The 27,681-nt window shown below is 38.4% G+C and overlaps 1 protein-coding gene and 1 long non-coding RNA gene across 4 annotated transcripts in view; one reads left to right on the top strand and one right to left on the bottom strand.

The window, feature by feature from the left end:
- The window catches only part of LOC124158492, a 743,480-nt gene extending 727,694 nt beyond the window's left edge, over positions 1–15,786 (top strand). The window contains exon 7 of the mRNA XM_046533616.1: positions 15,684–15,786. Within this exon, the coding sequence (XP_046389572.1) occupies positions 15,684–15,697 (14 nt within the window). The 3' untranslated portion in view covers positions 15,698–15,786. The remainder of the gene's footprint in view (positions 1–15,683) is intronic.
- Positions 15,787–23,948: 8,162 nt separating this feature from the next.
- On the bottom strand, positions 23,949–27,323 carry LOC124158493. Of its 3 annotated transcripts, none has more exons than XR_006864809.1 (3): positions 26,965–27,323; positions 26,038–26,230; positions 23,949–25,357 (listed from the first exon to the last, which is right to left on the bottom strand). It is a non-coding gene; the product is annotated as an uncharacterized LOC124158493 (long non-coding RNA). The 3 variants fall into 3 exon arrangements; XR_006864810.1 differs by having other exon boundaries at positions 26,042–26,230; XR_006864811.1 differs by having other exon boundaries at positions 26,983–27,323.
- Positions 27,324–27,681: the final 358 nt, after the last annotated feature.

Raw genomic sequence — 27,681 nt, 5'->3', positions numbered from 1 at the left:
TTCCCTTTTTTTAATTTTATTGAGATATTTTAACGGCTGAAATCATAAAATTTCCATAACTAAACATTTGTTTTGTATTATTATTATTATTATACGAGTATTTGAATTCAGCCAGATTGTTGATCGATTTCACGATAAATCTATTTCAAAGTATTAATGACATAATTTTAACGAATGAATTCATTAAAAGTAAAAGTTACGTAAAGGTAGGTCCGGGGTAAAAAGTTATGTCTTCATGCATTATGCGACTTAAGGGATTAATTCAGCTTCCAAAGCATTGCTTAACTGCTCGATGAAACGTTTCTACGCAAACAAATGCGAAATGGCAAGCCGATGGGGAAGAAAAGAGAATCTCCATAGCTACACCAGATTCCAAGCCACCATTCCACAAACCAGTGGAGCCAAAACAAGGCCCTCCCGTTTGTGAATAGCGTCCCAAAACTGGCAAACAGACGGACGGATAAATAAGAAATGCCGGTCGGTCGAGCTCAAACGGAAAGATAACCCACCCTCTGCCACACACCCCTTTCCCACCCTTAAAATATTCATGGGGGTGGTGCGCGGAGGGAGGGAGGGAGGGAGGCTTTAGCGATTAAAGCGACCCGTTTACGAACGGCGCCGAAATACTGCGTGTTTACGGACCACCGCTGAAACACGTGTTTTATGCTCGCTGCCTTCCGGCTGTTGAACTCACGGAGTCGATGAATGCGCTCGCAGGGGAAGGCTCCAAATTAAATTCCAAGCAAGAGAGAGGGTGTGGGGGTGCGTGGGTCAGCTATTTAAATCTTGCGGGAGCGAAGAGAAAGGGGCGGATTGGCAGCCAGTTAATCGCCCCTCGACAAACGAAATAAAGTCCTCTCTATTACAACTTGCGCGAGGGATTGAATCATTCTCTGAGAGGGTAGCAGCGAAGTCAGCAAAGAAGCCTGCTAGGATAAAGGATCTCTTTCCAAACTGCAAGGCGTGAAAGGAAATAATACTGGCACCTCAGTACGAGAATCACAAATACATGAATTCCATTCAATATCATCTTGAATATTTTTTGTATTGGAAGACAATACGCGCGCTGTAAATACACCGGATGATAATGATGCTGAAGTGTGAAGTGAAATTGAAGTATTTTAGGAACACAGTCACTTATAACTGCTTGAGCCTGAACAACTTCAGTCAGTCACGTAGGCCTCTTTACGAATAAAGTAGTTTTTAAATAGGAGTGAAATTCGGTATAAATATATATTTCGGCGTTTTCTAACCTCCTTGAAACGTTGGTGAGAATCCGCGATAAGTACCACTGAAAATTCTTGCTTCATTTGGGGTATAATTTTTGATATGCGAGATTTTTCTTCGAGAAAAGGTGTGAAAAAAAGCATCGAATGCATATAATTATATTTAGTATAAAATATATTGAAGTTTAATTTCAACGACAGAGCGATGTAAGTGAGCATCTGTGGGAAATTACCTTAATAAGTAAAATCGTTTGAACGTGAGATTATTTAAATACTGTAAAAATGGCTAATTAAAAAATACATCATCACACACCAAAGATTTTGCATAACATGATGCGATGTCAGGAATGCTCACAAAATTCCCACCAAAGTAATAACGTATTGAAATTTGATTTCTTATTTACCCCTGAGGTCATAATTTTAGCAATAATTCTCAGTATTTATTCGTGAAAAATCCCTAGTTTAAAAAATGTGAGACTCTTTTTACTAATCATGGTCCCTCCCTATGGATAATTGGGAAATTTGTACTCGAGTAAGAACATATGAGAGATTAATGTTATACCAAAATACATTCACAACCTCTACCCGTGAAAAATCCCCATATTCCTTAAAGTCACGCAGCAAAATAAGGGCACACATTCACTTTACATGTTACTTTAAAATCAATGATACCAAGAGTGCCCCGATTTAATAACTTGATAAACAAATAACTTTAAATGGATAAAACCTTTTAGAGTATAGAGCTGTATGCCAAATTTTATTGATGATCACATAAAACTAAAACATTATCACACTCTCCTCCCATGAAAACTCCCGGATTCTTAAATGTCGTAAGTACTTCAAATTAAAAACCTTAAGCTACTTCACCGGCGATCTGTCATTGATACTCATCGTTATTTGCCCCGATGCATCAACTAGCCGTATTTTATATTTGAGAGAATTCCATTTATGAACTCATAGTATTTTAGAAGTAATTAAACTTTCTCCCCGTGAAAAATCCAGATTTTCCAACATTTCAGCATGCAAATAAAGCATCGTTGTTGACTTATTATGGCTATTCCCCTTCTATGATCACCAAATATGGGATGATGTTAGAACTTTCGGTTAAGGTGCGTTGTCTGGGGCGCAGGTAGTCATGGGTGGGGCGTGGTACTCTCTCAGAAATGCCGCCAATCCGCACCCCTTTCCTCGGATCGCTCACCCCCGCTGGTCTCCTCTCTCCTCGACCCTCCGAGCGGTAGACTCCCTCCCGAAACATGACCGTTTTGGCTGTATTTATACTCTGTCTAGTTGTGGAGAGCTTTGAAATTTTATCATATCTGAAGGCATATAAGAATGATTTGGTAAATGACCTACTCCTTTTTAATCCCTGACCTACGTTCTCAATGCCCGTCACCCCACCACCACCGTCCCCATAGTCAGATATGCTGTCGATGACCCATATTTTGTCTGTCTGTTGCCTTACCTTTCATGACCTTTACTTCCCCTCCCCCCCTCCAATTTCCATAGCTTCCCAATCTCCCGACTACCTCCGTTCTCCCCTCGGCGCGTTCAATGGTTTTGAAACCCTACGTACGAATATATGTCTGTAAATATGACCAGAAAAGGTTGAAACTGGTCGAGTTTTTTTCAATAGATTCTGTGCGGAATACAAAATTTTTTTTGTTTTAAGCTATCAATACATGATTCCGCGAAGTAACCTCGCAAACCAGAAAAAATTTCATTTAATTTTTGCAACTACGAAATGCAACTAAGTGTCATTGTTTGCATCGTCTTTAATTGTAAGCCCGTTGACACGTAAACATTCAGGTAGTGAGACGTCATACGCAAAAATTTTAGCGTTGAGAATATGCTGGCATTCTGTTCTCGCCCCCACTCTAGTTCCACGTATCAACATTGGTTTTGTACAATGAGTAACATTGAAAATTTACTTTCCCTTCGCAACGAAAATCTTTGCATTCTAAACGTTATTTTAAGTGCCATAAAAAGCTGGGCTTCCAATAAATACAAGGGAAATTCAAGATATCTGATGTAAACCAACTTAATCATCGTGATTCCTACACTAAGCAAAGAAAAAATACGATTAAATACGTTTTAATTTAAAACGAGGGACATGAAATCGTTGTAGTTTAACGTATTAATTTTTGTCATCTTGTGTTGAAGATTCACCTCGAAATTTTAGAGTGGCTAGAGTACATTTGTTAAAAAACACAGCGGACTATTTATTTAACGTTAGTGTACGCATAAAACTGAATTTATGGCGTTCACTGTGGATAGCGTGGCGGCCTGAGTCACATTGCCTACCCTTCTTTTTCGCTTCCTCCCCCTAGTCCCTGTCCTATTCGCCCATCGACGCGTAAAGCGAAACTCACCCGTCAGACTTCGAGATGCACTGCGACTCAAATTCAGCGCAACACTTTTTGACTCTGCCCTGAGCTATTCGTTCCAGGCAACACCGTCTACATGCCTTACCAATTCCCCATCCTCCAAAACCCATGTGTAAGAAGCAGTGCGTATCGCTTTCGGTTTTTCCTCTCAGTCCACATTTTGTTCTACTGAAGTATGAGTCCCACAGCTGTTCAACAGTTGGTGAGAAACGGAAGGACTGTTGCTGAAGAGCGGAGGTATGTCTTTTACTCTTACCTATTATTGCAGTTTTCCGCATATTAACAATAGAACCGCTGAACTTTCCTACCCGAAACCGCAGCATGGGACTTTTTTGTCCCATTGACAAAATGCGTTGATCCTGTCATGTTTAAGTATAATTGACGTTTTTTTGTGGTTTGTGTGAACAAAACACGTGTTTAGGTAATGTCTAAAGCGTTTAATTAAGTATAACTAGGAATACAGTAAACTTATTTTGAAGCGTGTTGGTTGCAAGCTCAGACCTGCAGACGCGCCGGGCAGAGGTGACGCGGCCGGCGCTGCGTGAGTAGGCGGCCGGCGCAGTGCACAGATTATTCCCTTCTGCGCTTCTAAATGGCAGAATAATGGTATCTGTGCATCAATCCCCTTCGTAATAAACTGTTATTATGCTAAATACAAAATAAGTGTACAAAAAAAAACTGAAACTGTATGTTTTCCCCATATGGGACAAAAAAGTTCCATCCCGCGGTTCTAGGTAAATCGTCGTTTTTCTCGCGAACCAAACATTGTACAATATTTTCAATATAACCATTCAAAAGAGCATAAACAATGAGTTAAAGTCAGTAAATTTCAAAGGGATCAAACCACTAGTACATAAATGGCAAACATTTGCATAGGGCGATAGGACAAAAAAGTCCCGTCCGCGGTTCTAGTGTTACATAATTATGTTAAACACATTGGGTAAAAATGTAAAATATGGCAATATGATGTCATCAAAATTAATGTAGTTTTTGCTGTACTATCGCTCACTTTCATGCCATCAGCTACACACAGCGTCGGCCACACTGTCATCAGAATGAGTTTGTCAAGGAAATAATGTGAATACATCAACTTTGTTACCCAATAGCAAAATCAAGCGCTTGTCTAGCTATAAAGTGAAGTAAAAATGTCAAGTTATCGTGGATAAATTCATGGTCAGTAGTGTGCTGAATGTGAAGTGTTGGTGAATATGTACACTTCGGGGAATCGCCGATGGACAGCTGAGCTCTGCCGCCGATGGACATGTCTTCGAATGAAAGGTAGGGAGCCTTCTCCTCTTGCACTCAATGTGAAGCTTAAACATTTTGACAAACAATCATTAGAAACCAAACTATTTTTTTCACACATTTTCTGATGAGGATATAAATTATTTTACACAAGACGGCGTCGTTTTGAAAATGAAAAATTTTCTTTCGTATTTGGCTTCAATTTTGGATTTTTACTTTCATTAGATAGAATTTAAAAAATTCTATAATTGCTACAATGAAGTATTTTCCCTCATAATTATTTGTGAAAAAACATTAATTGCTACGGGTTCTACTTAATGAAATATGGTGCCATGATCATGCATCATTCTTGAATGTTAAACGGTTAATTAAAACTAAAACTAAATGTTAGTTCTTTAAGTCTAAAAGGCAATGTTCCTACCTAGATGAGTGAAAATTGGGTGCCAAAGAATATAATTGAATCGCAACGTGAAAAAGGTAGGTTAACGTGAGTAACGTATTTAGTTACGGATTGCTCAAAGGTCTCTCCCCTCTTCCCAAGGTACTATCGTAATGTTGAAGTGTTAGCGCATGTGAGGCGGTGATGTCGGTTGTCAAAACCCTGTTTGACAGGGTCTTTCACCCTAACAGACTCAGTACTTCTGGGTCTTCACCCTTAGCGGTTAAAACTCCTCGAAAGCCTCTTGAAATCCAAGTAATTTGTAAACCGAATAGATATCGGTCGAGTAAAAATGAGGGGAGAGAGAATGGAAAAACTGAATCATGGTAGGAAAACGTTGGTTGGCGTGAGGAACGTATTTGGTTAGGGATGCAAATAAGCTTTTCTCCCTTTCCGTTGAAACATGAACGTGCAAACTTTCGTAAATTAGTGGTCTTGGCCATCAGGATGTGGCATTTTTTTAGTGTACCCCCCGAAAATTTCTGGTACCCCCCACCCCCAGAAATTAATCAGAATTCCGCCGAACTTCCTCCGAACTTATCCGCAGCACTTAGCGTGAAAATTCTTTAGCGGGAGTAGTAAGCAATAGTACTACTCAAAGTGTAGTTTTTACAGCATTGAACATGTTTTGCCGTTGATTTTTGGCTTTTATGGTAGTTAATGAATTTATCACTTCTTACAGCACTTGCATCAATCAACGTCGTTGAGCCACGATGAGCAGAAGCAATTTCACTTGCAGGCAAAGGTTATTTTACAGATGAATGCTCTTCTTTTCTACACTTTCATTCAAAGAATCTGTTCTATATATAGCTCATAATAAATCGTTCTGATAGTAATTAAAAATATTATCGCTCGCATAATGTTTAAACATAGTTTACTAGCTGCTGAAGCTAGTTATAGTCATGGTTGCAGTTTTTCTTTTTTGAAACCACCCATTGGAAGTAAAACTGGTTCTCCCCGAGATGAAGCATTGAATCTGGCCATGGAAGAAATATTTGCCTACTTGACTGTCAGTCTACACTGGAAGAATTAAAGACTGTGTTCAAAAATTCATACCTTGATAATAGAAGTGATTAACTGCGATTAATATTAAATATGGTAATAAGGTTATTATCACTGAGAAACCCGGAAAATAAATCATAATGATCGATTAAATCAAGTAAAGAAGAGTGACTCAAGATAATGGAAGCTGCGGCAGCAATCATGCGAGATGATATTCAATCGTTAGCCATTGATAATTCTCATTATCCTCCACCAAGTCGCATGTTTATAGATATGAAAAAATATTCCGTAGTCATTGACACATGTTTTAGAGCAAATTATTTTAAAAGATAAACGGTTAAATTTAAAACTAATGAAATCAGTATGTACAAATTTGTCCTAGTATTATGACTGCTGCTATATCTCGGTCTTTTAAGTCCCAGTTAAAATTGGGTATTGCAGTTTTTTTCATCGGCAGTTTACCTCAAAACAACTCATACAAATTTTTAATACTCCAATCGCTCACAGAATTTGCTTTCTTCTTTCAGTCTATGGATCTCCAACAAAAATCACGTACTCCTATCCTTTAATAAACAATCATGTAATAAGAAACGTGTGCAATTTGCTTACCTTCCATCAACCTCAGTTTCTACTCAGCGATATTTCTATCGACTGTATCAATAGGTTCAAGTATGACTTGGCAATAAACTGGATCCACAAGTACCCAGCAGGGGCAGGAGGGGGCAGCTGCACCCACCCTAGAATAAAAAATCGCAAATGTCTTTGAGGAAAATAACATTTTTTCAAGCAAATAATTTTTAAAAATAATAAAAAGCTGTCACAGTTTCCATAAAATGATGATTTCATTCAACTTTTTCTTGCTTAAATCTTACCTACAACTTGAAAAACCATGGCTTGCCCCTCACCTCTAGTTTTGATCCTGGGTTACTCCCATGTCCAGAAGAATGGGGTTGGAAGTTAATTAACAATGTACTGGAGCCAATTTATACTCCACGCCCGTCTCCTTAACGCCTTTATTAATTTTTTTGCAACTGCAAGGAAGGGTGTAGTTCAAAATTTAGTTTCAAAAAGTGGGCTTATTTTGTTCAACGGCAAGCATCAGTCGTCAAGCCCAGTCGTGTTCAAACGTTGAAATTTCAACAGAAGAAGTACCGATATCAACGACGAAACAGATAATGTATCGCTGTTGCAACAAGTTACATCGACTCTCGGGAATGTAAAGAAAGAAGAAGAAGGTAGGAGTGGAAGAAGAAATAAATGAGGAGAAGCTCAATAAGACCTGATTTACGAATGAAACAGACAGTGGAATATACCTACTGGGGAAACTACGCTTAAAAAATGCGCTTCGTGCACTACCACATAGGTGGCGAGGAAACGTGTGCATATTGTGGAGAATACTAAACCCTCTGTCCCGTTTGTTGGCGGACGGACAGGTGAGAGCTAGTAACCAATATATGCGAGTTTCGCGTCCAATGATGTTCGGAGAGCACAACAATATAGTCATGCATATTACGGAGAATGCAGCTCCAGCCTACATTCGAATGGCTTTTTCTCAGAAACGGTAAATCTTAGAGAAAAAAGTGAAATTACAATTTTGTAGATCATTTTCTGGTCTACAATTTTAGTCAAAGCAATGTTTATCATAAAACTAACCCTTTGGCCAAAAAATGCAAAAAGCCCATTTCTGTGACCTTTGATCTTGAATAATATTTTTTGCACACGCGGGATCGATGGGGACTTTTCAGGATTTCATTAGAGTGGTATTCTTGAGGTTCATGCAAATTTTCAGCTTGTTGGCAATTTATGCAAGGGTCAATGTCTATTTTGACCGGGCTATTAGTAAATACCGCCGCTTCTTTTCTTCGTATTTCTGTTGATAGATTGTATTTATTGCTCTCTGTTCCTCGTTCCGATGTAATGAGACGGTGACTTCAACGAACGAATAAACGGCGGAAGCAGTCCAGACGCTTGCACAAAGACGATGTCACCGAAAGGACGGTTGGCGAGGGAATGGGGGTGTGTTGCGGAGGAGGGGAGGGGAAGTGCTGGACTGGAAGGAACAGTTGAATGCCGACTTTAAGGAGATCGGTTGACTGTCCTCGAAATGCGATGAAGAACATCCTGACCCTAGGACATGAGTGGAATCTTCTGGAATATTGTTCCACGTGTGCTGTGACCGTTGGCTGTTTACGAAATTTCGGATATATACGGCGCCGTAGTCACGACAAATTTTTCTCCCGCCCAAATGCGGTTTAAATGAAACATATAATTTTTTAATTATACATAATTCCAATGTTTGTTAATTCATTTTATTATTATAGTATTCTACCGATTAAGGTAGGTTTCCATGGAGTATTTGAAAAGTGATCAGGGAGCCTCCCTTTCCTTCCAGCACTGCCTTCTTTAATTCACTGTAAGGCCTACTCTCTTTCAATCTATCTAAAAATCCTATTCTTCTCCTTCCCCTCCCTCGCTTCCCCAACATTCTACCTCCAACACCATTTTCAACATCCCCTCACCGCTAAGCATTAACTCCATCCATACCTTCTGTCTCCTGCGTATCTCATCTAAAAGCTGCCTCTCCTCGCCCACCATATCAAGGATTTCGTCGTTCCTTTTCCTTTCCGTCCATTTCACCCTCTCCATTTTTCTCCATACCCACATCTCAAATGCCTCCAATCTTCTCTCGTCTTTTTTCCTCAGTGTCCACGTTTCCGCGCCGTCCTTACTACTGTCCTTACTCCTGTCCTTACTACTGCCCTTACTACTGTATCCGTTTTCCTCTAACGTACTGCCTAAATAGTTGAATTGCTCAACCTGCTCAAGTTTTTCACCACCCACCTTCATCTTGAGTCTCACATTCCTCGCTCGTGATACTTTACAAAACCGCATAATCTTAGTTTTCTTATGATTATTCCTCATCCCATACTCCTCGCAACGCTCGTATAACGCATCCACTAGAGCCTGAAGCCCCCTCGCTGACTGGCTAATCAACGCCTAATCATCCGCGAATCTCACTGATTTGAACATCATTCCTCCCACTTTTATCCCAGCTTCTAACTCATCCCACGCTTCCCTTACCATCTCATCAGCGTACACGTTGAAGAGCAGCGGCGATAGAGGACAGCCTTGCCTCACACCTCGGCCAATGCTTGCCCACCCAGATTCTCCGCCCGCTACCCTCACTTGCGCAGTCTGGGCCATGTACAGATTACGAATCAGTCGTCTATCCCTCCAATCTACACCTATTCTCTTGAGAAAGTTAATTAATTTTACCCAGTTCACCCTATCAAACGCTTTCTCAAAATCCACGAAACACGCATATACGTCCTGGTCATATTCTAGGTTCCTCTCCACGAGGGACCTCATTATTGCTATTGCATCACGAGTTGACTTCCCTCTTCTGAAACCAAACTGATCTTCGCCCAAATACTCGTTTGCCCTCGCTATCCTCAGCACCACTTTCGCCGCATACGATATTAGGCTGATAGTCCTATAATCTTCGCATTCCACAACTTTCTTCTTTTTCGGAGGCGGAATTAAAACCGTTTTCACGAAATCTTCCGGCCAACATCCCTCATCATAGATCCTGCGCACTAGTTCGAAAACCTTTTCTTATCTTCCTTCCCTAGATTCTTCAGAAGCTCACACGGGATATTGTCCACGCCTACTGCTTTCCTAGCCTTCATATCACGAAGTGCTCTCTCTATTTCCGAATCTAATATCTCCGGCCCAAGATTATCCTCCTCCACTGCACTTTCCTCCTCTAGAGTTAATCTCTCTGGTCTGTTCATTCCGTCATACAGGTCCTCCACGTATTCCTTCTACCTACCCTGTACCTCTTCTCGCTCGGTTAGCATCCTCCCATCTTTAGACATAGATTGTCCTCTTTTGCCGCCCGATAGCGATTTAACTTTGGCGTACAACGCGCCTACTTCTCCATCCTTCTGGAACTTTCCATTTTCTCACATTGTCTTTTCCACCAAGCCTCTCTTGCCCTCTTAGTTTCACGTCGTAATCCATTATTCAATTCCCTATACATTCTTTTGCCCTGTTCTGTGTCCACGTTCTTCCACTTCCTCCTCTCCTCCATTTCTTTTACCATTGCCTCTGTTATCCACGGCTTCTTTATCCTTCTACTGTCAACGTAACCAATTGACTTCTCCGCCCCTTTGACTATTCCCGTTTTAATATTATCCCATCTTTCCTCTACCGTCTTAGTACTTTCAATCTCCCGTATACTAATGTCCACTAGTTCCTGATATTATTTCCTCATACTCCCCTTCAGGGCTTATACGTTCCATTTCTTCGCCTTCCTAACTTTCATCTTTTGTCTTTTGAATCTTACGTTGCATTTCATAAGCACTAGATTGTGGTCAGAATGCGCATCCGCTGCAGGGAAGCTGCGCGAGTTTTTCACACTATTCCTAAACTTCTGTCTTACCATAATGTTGTCTATTTGATATCTCCCCGCATCCCCTGGACTTTTCCATGTGTACCTTCGCTCTTTATGATGGTTGAACCACGTGTTTGTGATGAATAATTTGTTTCTCCTGCAAAATTCTGCTGCTTTCTCTCCCCTGTCGTTCTGTGTTCCTAGACCAAAATCTCATATTTTGTTTCCATCCCTCCCTTCCCCGACTGAGGCGTTCCAGTCCCCCATCACTACCAGATTTTTCTTACCCGGTGTGTCTCTAATTATTTCCTCGAGCTGTTCATACACCTCATCTACTTCTTCCTCCCTATGATTGCTAGTGGGCATGTAAACTTGGACCACCACAAGGTTGGTGGGCCGCGCCTCAATTTCTACCACCAGAATCCTATCGCTTACCTGGTCTATGCCTACCACACGCTTATCCATCTTCCCGTTTAATACTAAAGCTACCCCTCGCTGGCTTTCTTCCCCTCCACTATATATAACCCTATACCCATCACTTCAATAGTCCCCCCCATTCCTCCACCTCACTTCGCATAATCCTAAGATATCTATCCTCCCTTTATCCATTACCCTTTTGATATTTTCTAATTTCCCCGCCCTCATCATAGTCCTCACATTCCACGTCCCTGCATTTACAGCCAACTTCTTCTTCTCCATCTTCTTGGTCTTCTTTTCTTCCTTATTTCCCAGTGAGAAATGGGTGGTGGAATCCACGTGGAACCCACGTGGAAATGTAACGTGGATACCACGTGTTTTTGGTCGTGGAATCAACGTGGAACCCACGTGGAAATTTGGTGGAAAAATTAAAACAGCAGTAGGTGCTGTCCTAAAACCATTAAAACCTCAACCACTCTATAGCTAAACCTTCTATATATGTGTCTACGATTTTTCATATGCTCTCATGGCTGCCTTTCCACGAATTATATAAAAATAGAATCTGCGATACATTTTCACATAACTAGCGTGGTTTCAGGATGATAAATGACGCAATGTCACACCAGAGAGTTAAGTTCCACAAATTAGAAATTCTGTTTACCATTTTATGCTAATCACCACAAATCCACTTGAAATCAACGTGGATTCCACGTGGGTCCAACCACTCAATATCCACCACCACCAAATATCCACCACTCAACGTGGATTCCACGTGGGTTCCACGTGGACTCCACCACCCATTTCTCACTGGGATTATTGCTGATGCTGATGATGATAATGATAAGTCTCTGCAAGGATTTCGCATGTTGACGACCCCGAGGACCTTGCCGACCTCGCTGCCGTGCCCGACACCCGCCCTTTGCGGACGGGTGCCGGGCGATGAGATTCCGAGGCTCATTTGGTTGTACTCCATGTGTTCAGGGAAGAGATAGTTGGTAGGGTTTCCCACTTCCATTCCAACAATGTTTTTCACGTGACAACATCACGTGGACTACCTTTCGTCTGGCTCCTACCCTTCGACCTATCTGGCATGGGTGGCCCTACCGGGAATGATTTAGAATTAATCCCGCCAGTGCAGCTTTAGGGGTCGTAGGAACGCTCAAGCCTTTCCACCGCGACAAGGTTGTAGCCCAAGGGAAAGGTAATTCATTTTATTGGGTAAAATTTTAAATAACATAATGTATACGATAGTCAGTGGCTCTAAGGCTTTTCATTGCTAATTAAAGAAAATAATTTGAATCATGGAAGTTCAACAGGATAGGTGAAATTTTTTCGCGATCATTTGCGACACATGTTCTTGTAGTTGTTGTTAAATATAATATTTGTAGCTATAAAAATGCATAATTCTGCCATGAATATCCAATTTACGCAATATTGCCTTTCCTTATGATAGCAAAATGTCTCTTTCTAATGATTTATATTTGCGGTCGAAGTGTTATTAGAAAAACAAATGAAGGTGACATCCGCATCCTCCGAAGTGACCCAAGGGGACTCCATTACTATTGAAATATATGTGTGGTGAACTTTGTTGTTGTTGTTTCGGAGTTCTGTAGTGAAATCGAAGAATTTCGGAATTTGCCAGCGTGTATCGCATCGTAATAGATCTTCAAAAATTGGAGTATCGTAAGATATACGTTACTGTAGCGCAGTTAATGACTCCCCTTCCAAGAGATATAAGTTTTCTGGTTTCCTCGTATTGTAGCCAGGTAAGTCTCATTCATTTCTAATGCACCTGCTGTCATGTGATGTGAAATACTTTTCTCAAGAACGTAGTCGTTGGATGTTTAAATTTGGGTAACTTAATTCAACTCTTTAGAAGAACAGTGACATGTCATTTTATTTCCCCTCAATTGATAAAGACATCTTTCCCGTGGAGTAAGTATAGGACTTTAAAGAATGATTAATCCAAATGAACTTCATCTGCTTGAAGCGATTATTATTAAATTCCAAGGATATCGAAAAAGGAATGCAAAGTTTTTACTATGCTTAGCTAACTTCCATCCTTCGCTCGTCACATTGTTTTTATGCTTCTATGTGCTTACACCAAATATCCAAACTCAGTGGTTTGAAGTTACTGTGTATTAGAATTTCTGTTAAAATTATTTTAATTAAGTTATATCATTTTTAATTGATATCTTATTTTTCACTTATCTACGCCAAATTGTGTTAGTGAAGTTAACTTTATGCATTTTTGTGTCGGTGTTATGTGAATCTTTCTTTAATTTTAATCTGGTAATGAAATACACTTTGCAACAGTCTAAGATAATTTTCTTCTAAGAAATTACTGAGCTGTATTTTTAGTTCCATAAAAAGTTTTGAATCATCGCATTATCCATGCTGCCATTCAGAGGCGTAAGTCGGACTATGCTTTGGGGGGAGGGCATAGCCTGGGGTGGCGATTCCCCACCTCCGTTGGGGAAATTAAAAAAAAATAGCATGCCTGGAAATGCATTTCACATGAGCAGACGCAGGTATTAAATGCCAAAACTAGACAATATTTTTTTTTCTCTTAGACTTTCGGGGGGGGGGGGGGGGGAATCTATCCATCTCACCCCCCCCCCCCCCATAGTTACGCCACTGCTTCCATTTTTGTCTTACAGAACTGATTTTTGTGGATATCGTCTAAAGATTTTTTGAGAGTGCAATACTCAGTTATGGCCATTTCAGTCATAGCTAATTTTGTTTGAAAGTCATTCAGTTATAGCATTTCTCATAACTCTCTTGTGTTTTTCATAGGGAGGTGTAATTTTCCTTTGATTTCTGAAACACCTCAAGTGATGTACTCTGATTATGTTTCTTTCTATTCTTTCTTTATCCACCAGTTCATGAATCATTCTTCAGAACTTCATCATGAAAAAAAGTGGCACAGGACTATTCGGCTAAGTTTTGTTATTCTCATATAAATATTATTTTTGTCTTTTGATATTTGATTTTAATTTATGTTCAATAACCTAAGATAACCAATAACCTACTGCTCTGAGGCCTTGATGGCTCCTTCCTCCAAATAAAAATGCTATTAAACTACCCATTCGCTCCTTAGAATCAGTTATTTTGTGCGTACGAGTTTGCGGGCATTTTGAGCTGAAGCAAATAGACTCGAAATAATGGAGTGGGAAGCGAGGTCGTGTTCTGGTGATTTGAATTTGGCGGCAAATGTTGAGCTCCCAATGCTACTGCTATCTGAACCTATCGTAGGCGAAACTCTTAACTGTCAAAGACGTTTTGCGTGGAGTTGGAAGTCTATGGTTTGAATATTTCGAGACGTCACGGATTTTCGTCATGTGGCTGAGAGCGTCACAAGTCCCTCTCTCTGGACTTCACTTCGCGGCGAGCTGTCTTGGGGGTAAGAGGTGAATACCTAACCTATTCTTTTGGTGATACGTTTCATGCCATCATACATGAATTTTCAGTCGCCTTCGATTTGAGGAGCATTCACAAACACGATTAATTCAGATTTATTAAATAATCGTTATAAGAGTGATTATCATTTTGAAAAACCAATCTTTATTACGCCATCCGTCTTAACGTTTTAACATGTTAACAATTTAAAACAACAACAATTTCAACAATTTTCAAGTTTTAACAATTTGAAAATTAGCGTAGTTTGTTCAAGAACACCTATGGTAGGAAAAACTTTTCTCGGTTTAAAATCCTCGTGTTTTATTTCTCAGCGCTGTCCTAAGTCCAGCGTTGTCGAGTCCAAGTAATGTGATGAGCATTTCGGTAATGGGCCATGTTTTGTTACGTATTCGCTGCCTAAAAGATTTAAAGTGACCTTTACGTTATTATTTAACTGGTTTGGTCATCCTTTAATTTGTGCTTGCGTAAGAGTTTTCCAGTGTGAGATGTGTTACTTCTAATTATTTGCATTTCGATCAACACTGCCTGTATTTGAAGAATTTAGACAACCTGTGATTAGTTTAATTGTTTTATTTATCGTGATTCAACTTTGGGTCGTAAAATATCTAACATTTATTTTTCTAGAAATACGTTCTTATGACTACCGGGTGGCTTACTTTTATTAATCCGGTAACTTGCAGTTCTCTTTTTACGAAGTGTAAACTTATGAATATGGTCGTTTATGCGGGGTGCTAATAGAAGTTTCTGCATATGTATCATAGCTGTCGCACTGTTTCGCTAGTGATTAAAAGTTCACTGACGTCAAAATTATCACACAGTTATTGCTTCAGCTGCCAGTCATCAACCCTCATTCGACCTTCGTACACTCTTTTGTAAAGTAATTGGCAATAAAATTGATGATTGATGCTCTCACTATGTTAATTAATTGAGAAAATATTGGCGCCAAAAATTGGATATGCAACAGTTCATTCGGCATTACCTTCCTTCCATGCGTTTCTCTTTTGAGGTCTCTGATCGTTTATTTACCATGATCTCTTGTTAAAACCTCACATTTCGCCACCATCCTTGATTAGTACTTCATTTTAATTATAATGTTTTTGTGTTTCAATATTCCTATCCTCTAATGCGAATTTTATTTTGATTTTTTTCAGATATTCGATTATAATTGGAGCAGCGAATAACTTCCGTGAAGTGGTTGGATTTTTTTGGGGAGTTGCGATGGGGTTGCATTGAGGGGAAGCTTGGGGAAAATAAGGTAAGTCAATATTGCTCACTTTATGAAACTATTATGCACGTGTTTAAATATTCCCCTGAACCGCTCATCTTGCACTTTTTGCGTCACTTTTTAGCTACAGGATAACGAAACCCTGTGTAGTTCGAGACACATCATTTCTTCTGGAAGAATAATTATGAGATATATTATTTTTCGTTATGTTTTAGATGCGAATAGGGTTTTCTGTTATCAAAAATCAGGTTTATTGCTGGCTGGATACCACGGCATTGGCAGTCATGAGAAAAAAAGGGAATAATTGAACTCAGGATAGGAAGTAAATGTTTTCGTTTTTCAAGTTGTTTTTCGTGATTGGGTTATTTATAATTTAATGCCTCGTGGAGAATGAGACAATATCTTTGATGATTTTACCTTTTGACACCACCAATTCCATGCATGATTCGATCTGTCTTGCTCGCCAGTTGTGACTTCTGAAAGTTAGTATAATATCGTCGTATTATTTTTGGCTAGGGATTTGGGAGGCTATTTGAATCAATGCATTTAATGTAAAGCGTGCAGCAACGCCTCGCAATACGCTTTTTCTCTCCCTCCTGGAATTAACCTATAGTTCTCCCAATCCATAGAGGGTGCTACTGTTTCCAATAATAGGTAAACACCCACGAACCCCACTCAACTGATGTGGTCGTGTCGGAAAAAAACTTGTGCTCGTTTTATTGTTAGAAAACTAAGTAGGTCTATATAGACTATTACAATCGATTTTCGGGTTTGCGTCCGCGTGCTTAATATTTAAAACAATATTTAAAATTAATTACAATTTCCCATTACTCTCTCCCGTTTTCATAGTTGACGTGTTTAAGATTTTTTTATTTACTTTTTTAAACCCTTGAAAACAATTAACCGGTATTCCAACTGTACGAAAGTAAATATTTACATCTTATGTCTCCTGACGAGGTTCCCAGCAGGAGGAACGACACGTCGAGTTTAAATATTAACACTAGGAGAACGGGAGTTTCGCGCTACCTAGAAGGACGGCTAGGGGTCATTTGACCCCTAAAATGTATTTTGGAATAAAACGCCTAATTTTCAACCAATATTCAGTTTAATCGTATTAATTTTTAAATCAGTTCATTAAAAACACCATTTAAAATTATTAAATATTATTCCGATCGCCAAAAGTTAATAAAAAATATTTTAAAGAATCATGAATTAAACCGTATGTAGTAGTCGATTTCAAAGCAAATAATGAAAATATACACACTCACTACAAAAGTTGTATTACATGTTTAAACAATAGGGGTACTGGATTTACAAAATTTGCATTAACATTTTTTAAACTTATTACTTTGTTGTAAATCTCAGACAGACAGTATTTTTTCAGCGCTGTTTCCACAAAATATTTTTTGCACTGAATGCGTTCATTGGACGATTTATTCATCTACATCTAAATCTACACACTAACCCGCAAGCCACTTAAAAGCGTGTGGCAGGGGGTGTTAGGACACCAGCCATTTGCACATGAAAAGGAATTTGGGATATGGAAAGGAAATTGATGCAATGATTCAATTTGATGGTATTTGGCACCTTTTTCTTTTTTGTGCCCGTAGAGATATGGCTGTTGGATTTGGAGACGTGTAAATAAATTGATACATGCTATCCATCATATCTACTCCCGCTTTGTTTTTATTATGAAATAGTCTGGTCTTTGGTATTCTTTTATTCGTTTCGGAAATAGTGTCGTCTGAGATCATGCTGCTGAGTGAAAGTACATTATTGTTCAAGTTTGCCTGATTCTACGAAAGAGTATGGCCTAAGGTATTTTTGAACAATCGCGTTGAATGGATTACATGGCTATTTTAGGGGTAATGGATATTTTTGCGTCACGCCTGTTTTTTTTCAGATCGTCCATGCAAGAGAAGTTTTCCATTTTTTATGACTTCCTGCCAGCAGGATGGATGGAAAATAATTGTTACAAGTTACATTTATTCCTGAATTCTTGTATGCTACGGTCACTTTAGTCATTATTTATTTTCCCAACATTTGATTTGATGGCCAATCATCATCTTTGCTACAATATGGATATTCATTTAGTCTGTATTTTCATTTCACATCTGTATTCACATTTCAAAAAACCCAGTACTCGATTCCAAATTTGTCTGGTTTATTTGGAATTTACCTCATAAAAGGACAGCTGCATTTTGCTGGATAGATCTGTGCATTTGCTATCACGCCAAAGTCTCCGTCGGATTCACTATCTTGGACTTCGTCGCTTCCGTCACACGCAGATGTTGATGGATTGGTCAGAATGTCCTTGAACTGATTTCTACGATTCACTTCCAGACTGATCTTCAATATTCCCTACAGCTATTTGAATCGCGATGATTCTCTTGATATATTTCTCGACTTCTTACTTTCTTCATCAGCTCGCTACTGCTATGCATGCAAAAAAATCTACAAACGAAAGCGCATTATGGTAGAATCTTCTCTATTTGCATTGGAGGTATAGAGAGCTGGAGAGCATTAGAAATTCATACAACAGGACAAAATTTTCAGATGTAACGCTAATTGCCGTTTGAAAGGCAGGGACTCAACCGCCAACCGTATCCTGATTCGTATCTTCCAGGAACGTGCAGTAATGCTTCTTCTCCGGCCTACTTGCGGATTCCAAGGGTAGTATTCACTGTAGAAATTTACAGTCCACCCAATTCCTCCGCTCTCTCAAAAAGAGACAGGATTTTTCCCCAGGACGCAGCGTGCAGCCAACCCGCCCCAAACCCCGACGGGGTCAGGCGGCACTAATGCTGGACACACGGCAAAGGGGCTAGGTCAAGTGACAGTGCCGTCAGGCCAGAAAAATGAAAGTTATTCGTAAGCCTGATGAGTCGATATTGAAAATAATGTCTCTAAGAGCTCTGAATCTTGGACGACGGAAAAAAATTCTTGGTATACGTGACGATTTTCCGGTGTGGGTAATACAATAATCATTGGACAATAAATAAAACAAAATTAAAATATCATAATTACATGAATTTACGCAAATCAAGGATTGAAAAGGTTTTATTTCCCTTTGCTACCCAAAAAATATCGAAAGATTGTGCACAACAAGTCGCTATGCCTAGGTTTTCGAATACAGATAGGAGCCCGTCATAAAAATTTAAAACAAAACATTATTGTTGAATTTTCACTAATTTATCAAAACATTATTTATTTTTATATTTACGTTATTAAATATAAATAACGTTTTATATTTATATAAAACGTTATTTATATTTACGTTACATTAGCCTCTTATTCTTCCATATCTGATCCATATTTTTCGGTAAATGATCGTTTTCTTATAAAGTAATTATTTTTTACAGAGTGATTAGCTTAAATGAAACTTAAAAATAACTACTTACTCAAAATGAACAAAGTCAAAAAGTTTCAAAATAAAAAAAAATATTTTAATAAGAGAAAAATAAATTTGAACTCTGAAAATGGGTCAAATGACCCCTGCCGTCCTTCTAGTGTTAAGCACGTGGACGTACACCCGAAAATGAATTGTAATAGTGCATCTAATCGCTGCGGAAACCTTAAAACCAAAGGTATATGGAATTTGTTACCCAAGGACCGAAAGTTAATGCTGCCCGCGTTGCATGCATGTACTGGAGGGACTCCGAAAAAGGGTGATTAGGACGAGAAAAGACATCTCCGCTACCTGGCAAATCCATCTCGAACACGCGCCATGCCACAACGCGCTAGAAGTCCGCGAGTTTCTTGCAATACACGAGGTTGAAACGCTGCTTCGCCCTCTTTAGTCCTGGGTTCACCCCAGCAGACTTCTTTCTGCATTGTCGGATTAAGGGAGCCCTGAGAAGAACCCATTCTTCGTCCTTTCGAGGAGACACGATCAGTCGTGATGAGAAGCTTGCGAGGGGTCCCCGAAGAAGCCCTCCTTGGCACCTCCCCGGTCGTCGTAGAGTCGCTAGAAAAGCATTTAGTACTTTGAAGTTTGTAAAGCGTTTGTGCAAATCTGTTCAAGAACTCGCTTTTTTTTAATTCATTGCATCCCTCTCGGAACACACCCTGTATTCTCCACTGATTTCTCAATTGATGTAATAATATCTTTCGCTACACTATTTCCTAAAATGCATGTTATTTGGCTACTATATTTTGCTTAATTTCCATACGTTTTTCACTGATTTCTTTAATTTTAGATAGTATTTCATCATATCTAGATTACGATCACTGTCATTATCTGTCATGTACGAAAAATCGTAGGATTTTCCCTTCCTCATAGGAAAATCTTTCTTTTTTTGTAGAAACATTCAATTATGGTTTTGCTAATAGTAGTCCACCTCTGTAACGGTGCGGGATTCCTCGTCCCATCCCTCTTCCCTATCCCGTCCCTGGGGGGTTGTGTTTGAATCGCTCGTAATAATTCCACTCACTCACCATCCCGAGCGGCCCATTACGAGTGCTCACCAACACGAAGGGTAGTTGGTGTGTTTGAAACTTATCGTCTCGAAGTCGTATTGGAGCCTTCGTAATGAGATGGATCACGAGTGGTGGTTGTGGCAACGTTGTAATTTCCTTCATTTGTTTACGAATTCGTCAGTAGCGCGGTGTAAATTAAAGTAAACAAAGGCGTAAATATGAAGTTATCGCTGAGCAGAAATATATGCTTCGGCAATTCATTCTGAAGGTACACTATATAAAATGAAACGTATTGCGACATTAATGATTAATTATTTATTAATAAACCATTAAGCGTATTAGTTATTTATATTTACGTTACATTAGCCTCTTATTCTTCCATATCTGATCCATATTTTTCGGTAAATGATCGTTTTCTTATAAAGTAATTATTTTTTACAGAGTGATTAGCTTAAATGAAACTTAAAAATAACTACTTACTCAAAAATAGAAAAATATGTTGCAGAGAAACTATGTTTCCATAAATTGCCATTTAAGAATCTCATAACATTTGTTGTGATTAATAAATTTTCCCTCAGCGTTGGCAAGATTTGAAATCTGCCGCTAAAGTAGCGTGTTACAATCGTGAGGGCACCCAGACTGGGAGTGGAGCCCTTAAATTTAGTGAGCTTAATCATATTAAAAAACGTATGATAGCACTGATAGGGAAGAATGCGACACACGGGCATGAAGACTTGCAGGAAATACTAATCATTTTCGATATTGAGGTAATACTGACATTAGCGTAGCAGACCCAAAGTGTAGCTAAGTTGAGTATGTCACAAAATAGAATCATTGGTTATTTCAGCAACAGAATTCATCAGATAGCCAGGTAGATAAAGAAAAAATAGTGAATCTGTGGACTCAAGTGATCTTTCTTCCTTTGACCCGACCCCATCAACCTCAAAATCTCCTTCCACATCTACTAAGGGTGCGATTCATAGACGGCACTTTAGGCTAAAGTATACTTTAGCCGGGCTAAAGTCTGCTTTTTCCGTTTCATCAACGCCACTTTAGAAGAAAAATGGCCGAATCGTCACTTTACCGTAAAGTGCCCAACCGGAGCTCACTTTAGGGCTAAAGTGTCCTTTACGGATAAATAAATATGGCGGCACCGGCTGTTATTGAAGTTGAAATATGAAGATATTTGGGTTACGGAAATGAATAGGAACTAATTTTTTGGTGAGAACACAGCAGCAGAGTGGCGTGTTTCAAGAAATAACCAGACGCGTAATATATGTCTTTTCCCTGAAAATATATCGTGTCGCTATTGATGGAGATGACCCATTTCTTAAGTTTCGAAGTTTAACTCTATCGGTCGTGTAATAATTACAACACAGTAAGTGGTTGAACAGGTTGGCATAATTTATGTTGATTTTATATACAAGTTAATTGTTAAGTTCTTAGGTTATTTATACGTTCATATTCTAGAATTTTCCTTAAAGATACTTGAATATGATAGCAAAATTCTGTTTACATTGGCATCAATAGCCTTCGTAAACAAAGACTTGATTTTCATATCGTTTGGCCAGCCAAATACTAGTTTCTACACCTTGCATTGCATTTTAAGCGTTTTCATTCAATATTTGCTTAATGTATTCTTTCCGTATGCCTCCATATCACGCTTAACATGTTTCTGTGATTGTGAAACTAGAGTCGAGTTTCTGTTTCGTTTTTCGACTATGCATTTGCATGTTTACAATGATGATATAAGATCTCGTCATGAAAGGCAGCAATAAAAAGTAAAACGTACTTTCCTTCGAAGGATGATATCATAGCCATATTATCAGCAGCAAATCAATGTTTTCTCGAGGATGTAGGATTGTTATGAAATTTCATTTACACAGCATCACAGACTTCATTGACATTTTTTACTACAAAATTCGTGAATGGATACTCGGGTTAGGTATTCACATATGTCGAGGCATCATTTGAAGCAGACAAAGAGATATTTATTGATATAAATCCATTCTCACATTCAAAATGTTTCACTGTGTGGCCATTCATTCATTGGTTTTTGATGATGTGGGTATTCTTGAATGTCCATTTGTCTAGTATAGCTCAACATTCTAAGAATTAAAATATTGGTAAGCAGAAAAGAATTCAGCAAACACCCATACCTCATTCAAAATATGCGTCCAACTGAGACAACCACTGATCGGTATATCTTCAAATAATTGGTACAGTTTCAAGGTAACGCGAGAGAATTTCACTATTTCACCCACCTTCAATGAAAGTACACCATCAAACTTCGCCTAGCATGTAGTCCTAACAACCGTTTGCAGTTAATCATAGAAAATGTCGTGAAAATATCATCATTTGAATATTTACATCGCTGGAAACATCGAAGGGCATTACCAATGCACGAAGCTAATTAAAAGTGAGCTTTTATTCAGCTAACTCAGTGATTAACGTACAAAAAAGGTAGTGGGGAAAAGCTTTCAATGATGCAGTATTCATTTACATTCGCACATAATATGAGAAAACGAGAAAATGCAGCTTAATAAAATCTTAGCAAAATACAACACGAAAACCCAGTCGCTAGAAATAATTGTAAACAAGTACGCATTTAAAATCGTGTGTCATCTTCTTCTTCACTTTTTCGCAGCGTTCATTGCCAACACTCAAAATTTCAATGCATGATCGAGACTTTAGGAGCTAAAGTGCCACTTTATAAAGTGAGATCCTTGAAACGACTCTGCATCGAACTTTAGCTAAGGTCTCACTTTACCGTAAAGAGAGACTTTGTTAAGTGAGCAATTTCAGTGTCGTCTATGAATCGCACCCTAAGAGTGTTTCAACACTTATTTCCACTTCTAATCCACTTTCCATAATTATTCAGACCCTCTCAATTACTAATCCCCACTCAAGCTCACTCACTTCCTCCTCAAATCAAACTACCACACCAAGCACCATTGTTTCAATTCTCAAGACGAGGCGGACAACTCTAAAGCAAGTCTTGCATAATATCCCATGAGGAAAAGCTTATACAGCCTGTATGTGCGACTACATAGTATGTGCAGTAAAATGGCCCAACTTATGTAGCCATTTCCTCTTGGGATTTTAGCCTGAAATTAGCTGAGCTCTAATTTAGTGTTTGTGTAAACTTTCCAGCCTATTGTTTTTCATTGAGAGTTATTCTGTACCATAAGTATTACTACTTATGTGCTGAATCCACTTTCCATAACCTAACACTCATACATGTTTCTATCCCCCTGCACATTTTAATCAACTTTAATTATGCCTAGCACAAAAATTAATGCTGGAAGATAGGAGCAATGAGAGAAATGCCCATTTTTTCAAAGTTCAAGATGAAAAAAATTCCAGTAATGAAAAGAAAATTAGAAGATGAATAGAGGGAGGTTTAAGATGTGAAAAAGATAAAATAGAATTTGATCTACATAGGGGATTCAGTATCCAATAAGACCTGCAAGAACATCCTCATAGCAATGCATATATACTTCATGCCCAATTCTAATTTCTTGTAATTAAATAGGGGAAGAAACACAATATAATTGTTACAAAAAATGTACTCTCCTATTAAAAAAAAATTCTATAGCCTCTTGCTTAATCCTATTGGTTCAATCTACGACTCATCTTGGTTTCTAAAGGATGCTGTTATAAAATTAATGCTATTCTAATCCATTAGCTTTGTCACTATTATAGGTGAACATTTAAATTTATCTTATACAAGGTCAAGGTTATATAAAAAATAGTATCAGTAACATGCATCTTGGCATTGAATTGTCTTTATTTTCAAAGAAAAGTACAACACACAGTATCGTTGATGCACTGCAATAGAAATAACGTTTTTTAAGGAGTTGGTATACATCACATTCATGGATCACATTAATGTAAAGTTGAGAAAGTACAGCATATCATAGAAACATAAAATGTTGTATGCCATAATTGATTTATTATTGAATATTGAGTATTAACAACCATTATGGATGGAAAACCTATGATCCTCATTAATCACTTTCATAAAAGACAAATAATGCAAGCAATCATCAAATTTATGAGTAATTCCATTCCCATTGGCAGGAAGTAATCTCCGCTGCATACCATTGTGGACATACCTATACCTAAGTAGGGAAACCAAATAGAAAATGAAGCAGAAATGGTATAAGCTAAGGAAAAGTAAGAAAAAGTAGCAGTTGAAGGAGTAAAAACATTGCTTTTACCACATGGTGATTAATTTTGTCTACCATGATCTCATTACAGCTAACCATTTTAAAGGTCTCACCTTGAACATGTTACACTGTAACGAAACCATGGTCAGACACAATAAATCACCATATGGAATTAATAAAGTTTTTATTCATTCATCTCCTATGATAAAGCATTTCCACCAAGTTACACCCACTACTATTAACTATAGTAAATAAACCTAGACCACACATGAAAGACTGCCATTCAGACTCCTGCTTATTGTACAGTGGGTGTGCCTTGGGAGGCTCAGTATGAAGAGGGCCAAAAAAAAATGTTTCAGCACATTTGAAGAGAAACATTGGCTTGGACATCAAAACTGTTGGTATTGAAAACCAATGTTTGTTGGAGAACCCTAAAAATTGATTTAACTGTTTGGATTAGTTTTAGATTTTGGAAGATGGGTTCAGTGAAACAAGGTACATACCAAGCTTGTTGTGATAAAAAGTCACCAAGGAGTCAAGCAGTTTATCCTGCAATCTGAAGGCCTGGTTACACGGTACATAAACACATAGTTAATGAGTGAAATCATGAACGATTTTGGTGGAACAGAACATATACAAATGCATGAACCACATTAGAACAGGTTCTATTTTCTGTTCCTGCGTTCACACAAGTCTGGTGGTTATACAGTGCATTTTCATGTTCATTCACGCATTCAATCATTTAAGCATTAACTTGTGCATGTTAATGTATCATGTAACCAGGCCTTTACAGATGGTAGACTTCCTAGTAGATCTAAGAATTATTATTTATACAAAGATTGGTATTCTGAGAAAAATGCACACCAGAGTATTTCCATTGAAATAATTCGTCAACCAAACAACCACTGAACAGCATCCTTTGGATTAGTATTTTAAATGTTATGATTTAGTAGGGGTTGTCCAGAAGCCTCACCCAAATTTGAACCTGGGAGAATCTGGTTGAGTCAATCTGAAAAATTAAAAATACAACAGTAACAGAAAATCAAAATATCAAAACCTTCAGATAAAAAAATTGAACAGAAACCATTAAAATCAAAGCAAGGTAAGATGAGTCAAAATAATCTTATTCTAACATGCCTCCTAAGGCTATTCATAGCTATTTGAGGATCTATTGCTTTGGGGATATATTGCTATAGAACATAGCAGATATGCATGGTTTCAATTTGTATAATCATGGATATATAATAATTATATTCTATTTCGGAAAACCAGTTAGGTAAGTCAATGTAAGAAGCTCATTAGGCTACTCATTGACACTTAAATATCATTCAGCAGGTAATGGGTTACAATGTAAATTTCTAAAAAGTAATTGACCCTAGTTGCTTCAAAATAAAATATTATTAAATCACATGAACTCACCACTTGCATATTAATCAAATGATATATGTTATAATTTAAATAATCCCTTTCCTTTAACACTACATGATTTTTTTGGAGATGCCACCATGGCAATGTGAGTTCCATCTATTACTCTGATTTTCATAGGGAATACATACATCACATATAACCAGTAAAAACCAACCACTTAATGCATGACGCATACATACTTGCCTAAGAAATATAGCATTCAGTCTACTGCGTTCACTATTCACGGATGTTCATAAATTTTTATACCAAGTTAGTATATACCTACGCCAGCGCTATGATATTGAATTTGGGCTATGGTCCACGGTCACCCATCGTTAAATAGATAGTCATTTATAGTTTTTGTCACCTCTTCCACACTCCGGCACAAAAAGCTTCTCTCCATGTTCATATATGCATCATAAGCTATGTATGACACTTATTGTCCAACAGCATTGACGGTAAGAGTAGCCAATACCTGCAATGAAATGAGTGTTTATCTTGAGGCAAAGTTGAACATTTGTCGACACACACGGTTACATGCGCGAGTGAGAAACAACCTTAATGTATTTTCATGGTTATCTATTCGACTATTTTAAGTTAGAGGTAAGCTAATATGGGGTAAACCGGAGTAAATAAACTTATCCTAAAATAGCGAAATGCGGTAACGGAAGGACATTAGCACTGTTAAAACACTTTTAAACGAATTATTTAGGATGAACGGTAAAACAATTCAATTGCACTTATCGAGTCTGAGTAAATAATCATTCCAGCAAGGCACAATTTGCTTATCAACAACCAGAAGTCGGCTCTCCACCACATATCACTCCCTGCAGAAATGTTGAAAAAACAACAAGTGAACGTATTTATATTGTACGCGCTTTGCGTACGGCAGTATTTGTTTTGGGGGGAAATTCAAATACACCAATTTAAAATTAATGTTAATATGCCAGCACATCGCTTTTCGGAGTTCCTCATTACCTTTCTTTACATGAAACATGATCCTTTTTAATGATTTCTTAAACTTTCGCACTCCAACTTAGCAGAATAATGTTCTGAATTTATTAGCATATTGCAAGTTAGAACAGCGGTAATAAAGTTAGGCTTATTCGCGTTTCACATCTTATTTAACGTTGGATCACCACCATAAATCGCTGTAAAATTTCTATGAATAAAAAAATATATATTCATGCATGAAACTTGTGTACTTACTTTGTTTACATTACTTACAGCTGATGTCCGTGAAGCTTCGGAGATGTATGGCGTCAATCAGATTTTGGGTTCAGCGTTCATTGAGGCGAAAAAGGTTTCTGAATTCCTTCTCACTCAGTTCAAAGGCGTCTCCTCTTCTCCTGAAATTACGCTGTGTTCTCTCCGCAGTTAAATCCTCGTCGCCAAAATTCTCATGCGCGTACATTAACATCATGAAATCCGCCATGTTGTTTACTTGGTATCCATCGTAGTCAATCCTTCGTAATCATCCCGACCGATAGCTACCGAGTCAGATAATTACGAAGGGTTTTTACGAGTGAAATTTTTACGAGTGATTCAAACACACCAAAATTCCGAATCGCTCGTAATTGTACCACGTGACTCCTTGGTTACGTGCTCGGAATAATTACGAGCGATTCAAACACAACCCCCCAGGAGGCGTCGTCGGGCTCCTATCGCGGCGGCGCACAGTGGGCTGAAATCGAAAAAAGCTGGACAAAACCTCGAAAATGGTTTTTTTGAGTATGGAAGTTGAAACTTTGCACAGTTGTTGCCTGTTGGCTTTAGTGCTTTTTTTGACGCAAAATATTTTTCATAGGTTAATTTTTTCTATAAAATACATAGCCTCAAAGTTGAACAAATTTGGGGCAAATTGCCCGCTTTGAATTTTTTTCGAAATTCAGCATGTTTAAACTAATGCCACACCTTTAGTAGTAA

Source organism: Ischnura elegans, chromosome 5 (genome assembly GCF_921293095.1).
Source record: "Ischnura elegans chromosome 5, ioIscEleg1.1, whole genome shotgun sequence".
Classification (NCBI taxonomy): Eukaryota; Metazoa; Arthropoda; class Insecta; order Odonata; family Coenagrionidae; genus Ischnura; species Ischnura elegans.
The sequence above is the reverse complement of the archived record's forward strand: the minus strand, read 5'-3'. Positions and strand labels throughout refer to the sequence as shown.